Source organism: Lipotes vexillifer, unplaced genomic scaffold, assembly GCF_000442215.2.
Source record: "Lipotes vexillifer unplaced genomic scaffold, Lipotes_vexillifer_v1.1 scaffold920, whole genome shotgun sequence".
In the NCBI taxonomy this organism is placed as follows: domain Eukaryota; kingdom Metazoa; phylum Chordata; class Mammalia; order Artiodactyla; family Lipotidae; genus Lipotes; species Lipotes vexillifer.
In genome coordinates, this window is record NW_006783413.1 from 1,581,916 (window position 1) to 1,594,002 (window position 12,087).

Sequence of the window (12,087 nt, forward strand, 5' to 3'; positions counted from 1 at the left end):
AAATGGTTCCCTCTTTCCTGATTTGGGTTTAAGGAGAGGACAGATCATCAGGGAAACCAGAGAATTCCATCCTGAAGCCCGGAAGAACTAAATGGTGGGCATTTCCCTGAGTCATAGATGGCACAGGGACTCAGTAATCTACCACCATGTTCTTAAAAGGAAACACTCATTTGGCTTGAAGGGAAAAACCTACCTTGGTAAGCTCTGGTCTTCCATAAGACATGGAACCAGAAGAGACTAGGAAGGTCAGAGCCTGGGTGACCAATCCTGATAGTGCAGGACTTCTTCACATAATGTGCATGGGTCCCTGAGTAGGGTCTACAAATACTCTAAACTTCCAAGAGAGAATTGGAGTTTCTGCATGTTTTCCTGGGGAAAGCGTCCTTCCCTTCTCATAGATCCAAGAACAGGCTAAAATCCCGAGCTAAAGAAAAGCATTAAGCCAGCTGCAGGCAAGGATAAGGAAGCCATCATATACACTTAGAGCTCTGTGTAAGTCTGGGAGCTCACAACGCTGTCACTGAAGTTAGAACATGGACTCACAGCAGAGACAACCAAGCACTGCTTTTGTGCTCTTCTCTCTAATTGTACTCAAAATTCTTTCTAAAACAAGGCCCTAGTAACCCCTAGGTTCAAGTACGTCCCTGGGGTTGGTCCACTGCTGTCTTGTATTCATGCTTGGGTATTCATTCACCAACATTAAACCCCAGCATAGAAGATGTGACAAAGCATCCCTCCTCCATGGCATGAGTCTTTTGCTGGTTTCAGAGGTGGATGGTGACCAACACCGAAAATACACAGGAATGTTTCCTTGGACCTGGCGTGGGATGAAAAGTGCCTGCCATGACTATCACCATCTTTTCCCTGCCACTTGCCCTCCAGTTTCTGAAGATATAGTAGAAAATAATCTTTTTTGAAGATACTGGGTAACAATTCCATAAAACAAAAACACATGCTTCCAAATGCACTGTGCTTTCATATATTCTGGGTTTAGTTCAGCTGCCGGATGACCTGACTGATGCTTTCTCCTCGATAGCCAGGTGAGCCCACCTCCTTGAGGAAACCCACTCTATTCTTGGTAGCCTGATGGGCCACTGAGAGTTGGAAAGGGCACAAAACCCCTGAGATCGAATGAAAATTCTTCCTCAGGAAGGCAATTTCATGAATGAGGTCTCCCAAAGCAAATGAAACCAAACTTCCCCAGGTCCTCCTCAATCACTGTGTCGTCTGTCGGATGGTTTTGTTCTTGACCTTGGCTTGTCCACGTTTCAAGATGAGTTCCCAAACAGACTTCAGATTTGTAAATCCCCAGGTCATATAAGGTTCCACTCTTCAAAGCGTTTTTATGGTTTTAGGGGTTACTTTCACAAAGACACCACTGAAAAACTTATTCAGGCGAAGTCTTGCAATGGTCCTGTGCACCCGTGAACTCACTCCATTAATCCTTTGGATGAATACAACAAAGGCCAAAGAATATTTATCTGGCACTTTCAAGCCATGAGGTTTCTCTTCTTGTGGTCTGAGGCGCACCCTGTCACATAGCTGCTGCCAGGAATCATGTAGAAACCATTCTAGTTGCTTAAACTTGAGCCCTTTTCCATTCCTCTGTTCCTCCTTGTGCAAAAGCGCCTGCTTTGCCTGGGTGGCTTTGAGGGCCTGATAAGCCTTCCTCTTTTTCAGGAGGTTTTCTATAACCAAAGGGATCTTCCTTCTTTGCTCTTCCTCCATCTTTCCCATACTGCGGCTACTGCTCATGCGCAGCCCCACCGGGTGGGGAAGAGAGGAATGGCCCTATGTTTACTTGACCATAGAGACGTCTATTCTAGCTCAGGGGTCCTCAACCCCCAGGGCGCAGACCGGTACCCGGCCACACAGCAGGAGGTGAGTGGCCAGCTAGCGAGAGCGAAGCTTCATCTGCCGCTTCATCTGCCGCTCCGCATCACTCGCATTACCGCCTGAACCATCACTTGCATTACCCCTCCTCCCGCCCCATGTTCAAATTGTCTTCCACGAAACCGGTCTCTGGTGCTAAAAAGGCTGGGGACTGCTGTTCTGCCTCATGGCGGGGCGACCAGGACTGCTGCGCCTTCTTAGCAGCAGTGAACCACGGAGGCCTTGCTAACCCTTATTTCTGCCAAGAGTTGCACAAACCTTCCTTCGCACTGCCTCCAAGCTTTTTAGAGCTGTGTCATCTTCAAAACCCAGCCCTTTCCGTTTCAGCTGTATTCTCATAATGCTGGAGGCCAGGCTATAAACACTGAATGGCTTCCCACCATGCATTCTCTCGTTATAACTTTAAATAGTCACAAAGGTTTTAATTTTTGGATTAATTGTAAATATTTTTTAAAACAACTGGTTATTGTAAACCTCTGAAAGTAAAGCTGTAAGTCCTTAAAAGATATGCAATGGATTGGAAATACCAGAATGATTTGATACCCCTATTATCCGATAAAAATTACACGAACAAAATAAACAATTTACTTTTTAACTTGCTTGTTTTCCCTCTTTTTTCTCCTAACTCATATTTTGGTTCCACAGAATGTTATCTTAGTTTAATTTTTTTTTTTTTTTGCTTGGAAATATTCTATCCAGTGCAATAGCACACTTCATTGCAATAAAAATACACATATAACACTATTCCACTTCACAGGTTGGCAGAGCAGTGAAACAGTGAAATAACTCGAAACCCTTCTTTGGATTTCTTTCCCGGAGACCGTCAGTGTCATGGAAACATGGAATGGGAATTCACATCTATCACAGCAGTGAAACTACTCTGTATGATACTATAATGGTGGAGACATGTCATTATACATTTGTCTAAACCCATAAAATGTACACCACCAAGAGGGAACCCTCATGTAAATTGTGGTCTTTGGGTGATAATGTAGGTTCATAAATTGTAACAGATGTACCACTCTGGTGGGGGATATTGATAATGGGGGAGGCTATGCATGTGGTTGGGACAGAGAGTTTAGGAGGAATCTCTGTACCCCTCAGATTTGCTGTGAATCTAAACCGTTCTTTAAGAAAAAGTCTATTTAAAAAATACATATATAAATTTATACTTAATATTTTTTTCTTTCCTCTTGCTATAATTTTTTTTTTCCTTCTGGATTTTCATTACAATTGTAGTAATTCATGCAGCCCATGAAAGTCACATAAATAATGACCAAACAGTAAAACGTATTAGAAGGACTTCTCCTGTGATGCTAGGTAGGTGTTTCTGGTACCTTGATCTATCTAATGGACAATTTGTCCCCTGAGGGTTTTATTCCTCGTGGCAACATATTTTAGTAAGATTTTTAGAGGGGAGAGGTATACTTGTCTTTTGTTGGATGGGAGAAGGGCCACTGGGCAAGGGGAGGACGAAAATGAGAACTGTGACTACTAGCGACTTCTCTGCAAATCAATTTTAGGAAAGGGAACTTAAAGTTGAATTATGTAAAAACTTTGTATGCTCACGACACCACGAAAATCTTCACGTGCCCTCCGGGGAGGGGCACTCCAAGTCGAAGACCAAGGCCTTAAGTCACCTCTCAGCAAGCTCCAGAGACCTCTTAGCCATCCTACTCCCTGGGCCCGCTCGCTGCCCTAGGGCGACCGCGCCCCCGCCTCGCTGCGACCGCCCAAACGCCGCTGCGTCCCCGCCCCTTCCGGCGCGCGAGGTTTGATTCCCTTGGCGGGGGGAAACGGCCAGAGCGTGACCGTCCAGAAAGTTTTTAGGAGTTCTCTGCGTTCGCCGCTTCTCTTTGGACGGCAGGCCGGCGCGTCTGTCTTTCTGCCTGGCCCAGTCCCTCCCGGCCCTCTGCCCTCAGGTCAGTGTGTCCCGCGTGGGTGAAGACCGGGGTTCCGGCCGTGCGCGGCGCGGGGGACGGCGGCTCGGGCCCAGAGTGCTCCTGGCTCACAGGAGACTGGGTAACTTCACCGGAGTCCCACCTTATGAGCATGGTTCCTTGGATGAGGTAGCCTTTCCGACCCCTGGTTTTCTGCTCTGTAAGTGGGATTAGGGATCGTATCCGCCTCCGGGTTATCGGTGAGGTAAAGCGCTTGCCACCTAGAAGGCTGTGATAGATGTGAATTCCCATTCCATGTTTCCATGACACTGACGGCCTCCGGGAAAGAAGTTCAAAGAAGGGTTTCGAGTTATTTCTGTTCGTACAACTCAATATACTAGGCAGTTCTGTAAACAAGGAAATGTGTTATGTCTAATCACCCCCTTTTCAGAGTCCAAATCCTTCCTTTTCCTTCACCTTCCCAAAGTAGTGACTTAAGAGGCTTAACACTAAAAGGGGAATATGCACCGAATGCTGTAGCACTAAAAGGAGTGACCCACCGGGAGACCAGTGGGAAAAAGGGAGACTTCCACAGGAGGGCGTCCCAGGAGAGTGATCAGGCTCCTAGGATGAATAATTGTCCTTGAGCTTCACAATTGGTATTTCTCCTGGTAGTGGAAAGGGGGAAGGTAGTGCCTGGAGTTTTGCTTAGAGCCCAGTGTTCCTTTTTTGTTCATATTTTGGTTTCTATCTCTCTGTTGTGTGGGATAAATCAGAAACATCCTTACTGCACCTTCATGGGCGTGTCTCACCAGTGGATCTGTCCTTTCAGTATTTCTACTATGGACCAACCAGATGGCCAGATCAGTCCCTTACTACCTTTGGGAGTGAATGCCTCTTTACTGGTGCTCCCAGAAGCCTCTGCAAGGGAGCAGGACAGTATGTTAATTAAATGTATTACAAGGCCACATTATATGCCATTCTGTATTTTACTTCTCATTTGAAATATCTTCAGCATCAGTGTCATACCAAGCTCACTAGATAATGTAAATGTATACAGCAGGTAATAGCATAGCCCAGATAAGACTATGTTGGTAGGAAAATGCCCCCAATTTGTTGCTATCTTATAAAATTTACTGATAAACTTTCTTCCACTATCTAGGCAATTCCTTCTTTCCTCAGAAAAGTTCAAGACCCCAATTGTATATAGCTACAGTTCTTCTACTTAGTCACATTCAGAAGGACATTCAGGTGTCTGGGGTCTAGTTTCCTTCTTCATTATCCACAGTTGGGAGGCTGTCTTCCACATTGACTGATCATATACCTCTTTTAGCAGCAAGTGGGTTACTCCAGTCAAAAGTCTTTCCTGTGTTCTGTATTTCCAGACTCTAGAGAATAAACAGGGAGAGCACTTCAGAATATTTAGAACCAGCTCCACTTCCACAAAATTTAAAAGCCAAGTAAAATCTGCTATCATTATAGCAGTTTTGCAAAGTAAACACCAGTTTTCTTATACAGTAGCAGAAATGATGTTCCCTGGATTCAGTAGATACAATTTAGGGCCACATTGGTATTACTCACCTAAAGACATGGTGTGATTTGAGGGAAGGGGGTAGATAAGAAAATGGAAGGAAGAAAAAGAGGAGGTGTGTGATTTAGTCTTACACTGGTGTGAGTTGATCTCTGCTAGTTGACTGGAGGCCATAACCTGGAAGTTCAAAACTCATTTGGGAAAAATCTATCAAGAAATTGGTTATGACACTCTTATATCCCTATCTGGGAAAATGAATTCCAACATCATACTAATTGCTTTCTCTTTCTGAGTGTGGCAATTTGAAATAGCCCAGTCCTTTGTATGGAATTTAGGCATATGCAGTGGTGGCAATTTGGAGTCTTACTTATACTTCCCAAGGCCTACTTCTTTCCCTTTGTCCATTTCCATCTCATGTTTTTTTGTTTTTGTTTTTATTTTTTGGCTGAGCTGCGCAGCTTGCAGGATCTCAGTTCCCTGACCAGAGATTCAATCCAGGCCATGGCAGTGAAAGCTGGGAATCCTAACCATTAGGCCACCAGGGAACTCCCTCCATCTCATGGTTTTTAAACTTTGAAATGTCTGTTTGTGTTTCCTCTTTAACCCCTGTGTTCTGAATGCCCCAATACTGCATTAGTTGGAGCTTTGCTCTCTAAGGAACCTGATAGCCTACTTTTATAGCAGACCACTTTCTAAACAGATTTATAACCTAACATTCCCCCATTTCCAAAGTCCTGCTCATTCTCTTCTCCATCATCAGAATCCCAAAGATTTCTTAGCCTTGTGTTGACCTCTATACCTTTACTGCTATTTTTGCTTGTTTTAAAAATTCTTAGTCCTGCAATTCCTGTCTTTTGGGGGTGTGGTTCCACTTCATTCCCAATTTGCTCCAATAACAAATGCCCTTTAAAAGGTTTCTGAATTAGTAAGGATATTTCTAATCCTGTGTCTCAGGTGCCCAGGGAGAATAAATATGTCCTCTCTGCTGTCTCCTTGCCTGGAACAACTTTTGCCACTCCAGTGGAAGCGGAAATATTTTATATCACCAGCTTTCCACTATTATCAGGACTTGACTTTGCTTCCTTTGTTTGCCTTCGCTGTTCATGCAGATTCAGCTAGATTAAAAGTTCCACCTGCTTATTAAGTTGGTCCAATGCCACCTCTTCCTAGGAAATGACTAATATTGTTTATTGGATCAGAATGTCTTTTGCCCATGATCTTTATCTTTCTTGCTATTTCAGCTTTGACATTGCTACTAAAACCTTTTTTTTTTTTAAGCTGATTTTTTTCTTGGGTTTTGATATTTTTCCTTCCAGAACTTCTGCTCTAGTGTTCATTTCACTGACCAAATTTTTGAAGACTTTTTACTTGCTAAATAGCAACCTTTTATCTCCAAGTAAAATGATTCCTGGAATCAGAGTGCTTTAGGCATTTTGTAAGGAAATTTAAAGGGATCTTTAAAAAAAAATCCTCTGTGTCTCTTGGGCTTTTGATAATTTCATTCATTTTTTTTCTCCACTTCAGTTTAAGATTACCCATCTTCACTATAGCAAGGACCTTCCCTATTGCTCTCTTTTCCTTTATAAACTCACCACAGTCCTGAGGTTGAACTCATACTCTAGGTCTTCCAAAGTCATACCGTTATTAAGGTTTAATAACATGCTGGCCACTCAGCTCTGGATGAGCCAGGATGAAGGACAGAGAACTTGAAAGTAGTAAACATGGTGCTGGCCACTTAACCAATCCCAGAGCCTTCAGCAGACTTGCTAAAGCCCTGCCTGTTGGTGAAGGGAGACTGTCTTGCTCTAGAAATGAGCACTAGCACCAGGTTTCCACTACTGAGAGGCATTAATTAAGATGTACGAGTTTTGCCCTTTCCAGGTAGAACTTTGCCCAAGTTCCAGTTGGCTATGCATATACTTACCTTATCTTTCTAAGTGTTACAGAGAGTGGGGTCCTGGGATCTTGAACTCTGTGGTGCCATACCTAGTCCAGTGCTAGGGCACAGAAGGAGATTTGTGGACAGGAGTCAGACCAGGCAAAGGAATTTATCACTAGCTGGGTCTTGGACTCAAAGCCCTTTGTGAATTCTAGAGCCCTTGGTGTGCTGTGCTGACTCAGTGACCTCCACTTCCCTGGGCCCCTCTGATTCCTGCGTGGCTTTCTAAGGGGTGTGGAAGCATCTCTTTCCAAGGTTGAAATCTCAAGTCCTGTCCTGTCACACTGGCCTCTAGGAAGAAGAGCTCCTTAGAGAAACTGTATCTATATAGGTTCAGAGAGCTTGCACCCCATGTCTACCTATAAGAGAGCTCCATTTTACAGTACCTAAACTCAGGTCCTAGGACTTAACCTACTTAACCTATATAGGAGCACTTACAAATTTATTTAGAAATCTACTTCGTAGAAACTTTCTTTTTAGTAGTGTTGCTTTTTTCCTTCCTTCTTGGCTTCCATGAAACTGTATTCGAATTCTTGCTTTTCTAATTGTTATCTCCATGCTCTTCCTTTTGCCACTCCTAGCTATAGGTCTGGTATAGGTAAGGCCTTATCTGTCTTAATTGTCTTTCACTTTACAGTCTTTACTGTAATTGATTTTGTGCGTGGTGAGGTAGAGATCCAATTTTCTTTTTTCCCATATACCTAACCAATTGTCCCCGCTCCAAATCTGCATTTCCTTTTCCTGGTACCTCTGAAAGCAGTTTCAATTCAGTACATGTCAGCCTTTTCTTCCTCTGGGATCTTTGCACCTAAATCCCCTCTTTCTGGAATGCTCTTCCTCTCATTCTTTTTGGGTTAACAATTCCTGTTAAGGCCTATCAACCACAGACCATTAGGGACACATCCGTAATTAAAAAACAATTAGGTATACTTAGCTTGCTGCAGCAAGAGAAACCATACACCCTAGGATCTTGGGCATCTCAGTAAGAGTGAGTTGAAAGGGGCTTACAGGATTTGGGCTTGTGCTGGGGAAGCAAGGACCAGTTTTTTGTTTGTTTTTTTAGTTGCGGCATGTGGACTTCTTAGTTGTGGCATGCAGGCTGTTAGTTGTGGCATGTGAACTCCTAGTTGCAGCGTGCATGTGGGATCTAGTTCCCCATCCAGGGACTGAACCCAGGCTCCCTGCATTGGGAGCACGGAATCTTCCCCACTGGACTACCAGGGAAGTCCCAAGGACCAGTTTTGGAATGGAGACTGTCAAAGAGCAGGAGCATTTCAGCATTTGGGTATCTGAGGAAGCAGGAGGTGGGAGGAATGAGGTAGTGCTGAGGATGTCCTTGGTGAGAAAGCAGCAGTCTGTCAAATAAAGGAACATTATCATTTTAACTGCTTCATATAGAAACATTGTTTACATGGTCCTGCACAGTTCCTATTGGAAACATTGTTCAAGTTGTGACGGGAAGGGCTGATTTGCTTTTTCTTGCTTCTCATTCTTTGAGTTAGATCTTGACTTAAGCATTACCTTCTCAGTGACCCATTCTAACCACTGTTGCTTATTTTACCCAGTATTTATTACATATTGTTGTGTATTCATTTATTTATTTATGGCTGTGTTGGGTCTTCATTGCTGCGCGTGGGCTTTCTCTAGTTGTGTCGAGCTGGGGCTACTCTTCGTTGAGGTGCACAGGCCTCTCATTGCGTTGGCTTCTCTTGTGGAACACTGGCTCTAGGCGTGCGGGCTTCAGTAGTTGTGGCACGTGGGGTCAGTAGTTATGGCACATGGGCTTAGTTGCTCCGCAGCATGAGGGATCTTCCCGGACCAGGGGTCGAACCCATGCCCCCTGTGTTGGCAGGTGGATTCTTAACCACTGAGCCACCAGGGAAGCCCTTTATTACAAATTATAATTATTTAATTCGTTGTCTGTTAATTTTCCTTTTGTCTTCTCCACTGGAATGCAAGATCTATGAGGGCAGGAACCATATTTCTTCTCTGTTATAGCCTTGGTGCCAAGTGCAGGTCTGACACATCACTGGTGCTCAGTAAACACATCTGTATGGATACATGAATGAATACAAGAAAGTTCAGAGTTAATAGTCTGATTGCATTAGCAGTTCTGCCAGATTCACTGCTAATCTCTTGTTAAAGTCAACTAGGAACTTATCCTCCCCAAATAAGACAAAGCTACTATGAGTATGACCTCCTGTGTACTCACCCCATGGTGTTTTGTAATTCTAGTTAATTTTAAAACTCAGGAAGACAAAAATCAAATAAGACCTCCTAAGACTTTTACAACTAATTATTTATTCATTTACTTATTTAATTTTTATTTTATATTGGAGTATAGTTGATTTACAATGTTGTGTTAGTTTCAGGTGTATAGCAAAGTGATTCAGTTATACATATACATATAACCATTCTTTTTCAGATTCTTTTTCCATACTGGTTATTACAGAATATTGAGTAGAGTTCCCTGTGCTATATAGTAGGTCCTTGTTGTTTATCTTTTTTATATATAATAGTGTGTATGTGTTATTTTTATAAATTATTTGATATATACTTAAGAGTATAGGGACTTCCCTGGTGACGCAGTGGTTAAGAATCTGCCTACCAATGCAGGGGACACAGGTTCGATCACTGGTCCGGGAATATCCCACATGCAGCTGAGCCCGTGTGCCACAACTACTGAAGCCCACTCACATGCCTAGAGCCCATGCTGTGCAACAAGAGAAGCCACTGCAATGAGAAGCCTGTGCACCGCAACAAAGAGTAGCCCCCACTCGCCACAACTAGAGAAAGCCTGTGCACAGCAACAAAGACCCAACATGGCCATAAACAAACAAACAAACAAATAGAGTATATGTAACACATGTAAGTTGTGAAGCATAATAATAAAATATGTATCTCATTACATGTATCTTAAAATTGTATATCATTGGAGTCTTAATTTTTTTTTTTTTTTTTTTTTTTGTGGTACGCGGGCCTCACACTGCTGTGGCCTCTTCCGCTGCGGAGCAGAGACTCCGCACGCGCAGGCTCAGCGGCCATGGCTCATGGGCCCAGCTGCTCTGCGGCATGCAGGATCCTCCCAGACTGGGGCACGAACCCGTGTCCCCTGCATCGGCAGGCAGACTCTCAACCACTGCGCCACCAAGGAAGCCCTGGAGTCTTAATTTGCATATCCCTGATTAATGAAATTGAGCCTTTTTTCATCTTTTTATTGGTTATTTGTGTTTATTTGTGAAATGCCTTTTTATTTCATTTGCTTATTTTTCTGTGGGGTTGTCTTTTTCTATATTGTTGTGATGGAGTATATGTATTCTGGATGAAAGTCCACTGTTATAAGTGTTGCAAATATTTTCTCATATTTATGTTGTTTTTTTCTTAAATAATGTCAGAGGTTCTTAAGTTCAGTGTTATTTAATATTTATTTAAATAAAGCTAGCTTTTAAAAATTTATCTATCTATCTATCTATTTATTTATTTTTTATTTTTGGCCTTGCCACACGGCTTGTGGGAGTTTAGTTCCCTGACCAGGGATTGAACCTGGGCCCTCGGCAGTGAGGGCCTGGAGTCCTAACCACTGGACTGCCAGAGAATTCTCTATTATTATTTTTTATGATTAGCACTTTCTGTGTCTATTTAAAAGATCCTCTTCTATCCTGAAATGATGACAATACTCTATTAAAACTTTTAAAGGCTTACCTTTCATATTTAAGTCTTTATTTGATCTGGAATTGATTCTTATGTATGGTGTGAGATAGGAATCTATTTTTTTTTTTATATGGCTAATCAGTTTTTCCAGTATCATTTATATGCCTAAGACTTATTTATATTTGTAGTTACAAGAATGAAGGAGATAGTCTCTCTCATTTTTTTTTAATATGGTAGCTCTATTTTTATTTTTTAGGGATCTCAATAAGAATGAAGGAGATAGTCTCTTAATAGTTCCTTTTTTGATCATGTACTGTTTTTGTTTTTGTCTTACAGGTTCTTTTTATAATTTTGAATAAACTTCCAGGAGGACTATGAAAGATTATGATGAACTTCTCAAATACTATGAATTATATGAAACTGTTGGGACAGGTAATTATTTTCTTCTTGGAGAGGATAGGTCATCTATTTGAGAGTATAGTGTATTTGGGCAGCCAAGAGCTTTTTAACCTAACTTATGTAGTTTTAAAATTCTTCAACCTATTTTAGTAAGAAAAAGTGGGGCAAGAGAGAGGAGAATTGTAGGAGGGGCCTTGTGGTTCATTGTATTTAGAATAAAAGTCACTAGAGAGTTTTGAGCCAAGTAGTGGTCTGACCTTCTGATTTTAAGGTTCACTCTGGCTGCTTGGTTGTGAAAAGACTGGCTGGGAGAGGGTAAGGATGGAAAAACTTAGATGTTAGGAGGTTATTGCAATAATTTAGGTGAGTGATACTGGAGATGATGGTGACTTGGATGGTGATAGAATTGAAGGTAGTGAGAATCTGTGTATAGAAAGGTGTGAGATTCTGTATACAGACATACACACACATATGTATATTTAAGTATAGTATATTGAGGCATAACACATAGTAAAATAAGCAAAGTGTACTAATTTTGATGGAGTTGTTGTACACATATACCCATATGTTCCCTGCTCAGATCAGGACATAGAAATTTCTAGTCAGTGCCTGCCGCCTTTCTCCCAAGGTAAACATTAATATATTTTTGAAGACAGAGCCAGTGTGATTTGTTGGAGGGTTGGATATGTGGTGTGAGACAAAAGTGAGGGGCTAAAAATGGCTTCTGGATTTTTGGCCTGAGCACCTGGGAAGATGGAGTCGCCATTTACTGAGATGAGGAAGACCATGGGAGG

General features: G+C 42.3%; 1 protein-coding gene and 1 pseudogene across 1 annotated transcript in view; one reads left to right on the forward strand and one right to left on the reverse strand.

Annotated features, from left to right (window-relative positions):
* Positions 1-990: 990 nt before the first annotated feature.
* On the reverse strand, positions 991-1,755 carry LOC103068989 (60S ribosomal protein L7-like 1 pseudogene; annotated as a pseudogene).
* A 1,961-nt stretch (positions 1,756-3,716) lies between these two features.
* Positions 3,717-12,087, forward strand: part of MELK (maternal embryonic leucine zipper kinase) — an 86,373-nt gene continuing 78,002 nt past the window's right edge. Inside the window, 2 exon segments of the mRNA XM_007455994.1 lie at positions 3,717-3,815; positions 11,231-11,326. Coding sequence (XP_007456056.1) covers positions 11,269-11,326 — 58 coding nt within the window. The 5' untranslated portion in view covers positions 3,717-3,815; positions 11,231-11,268.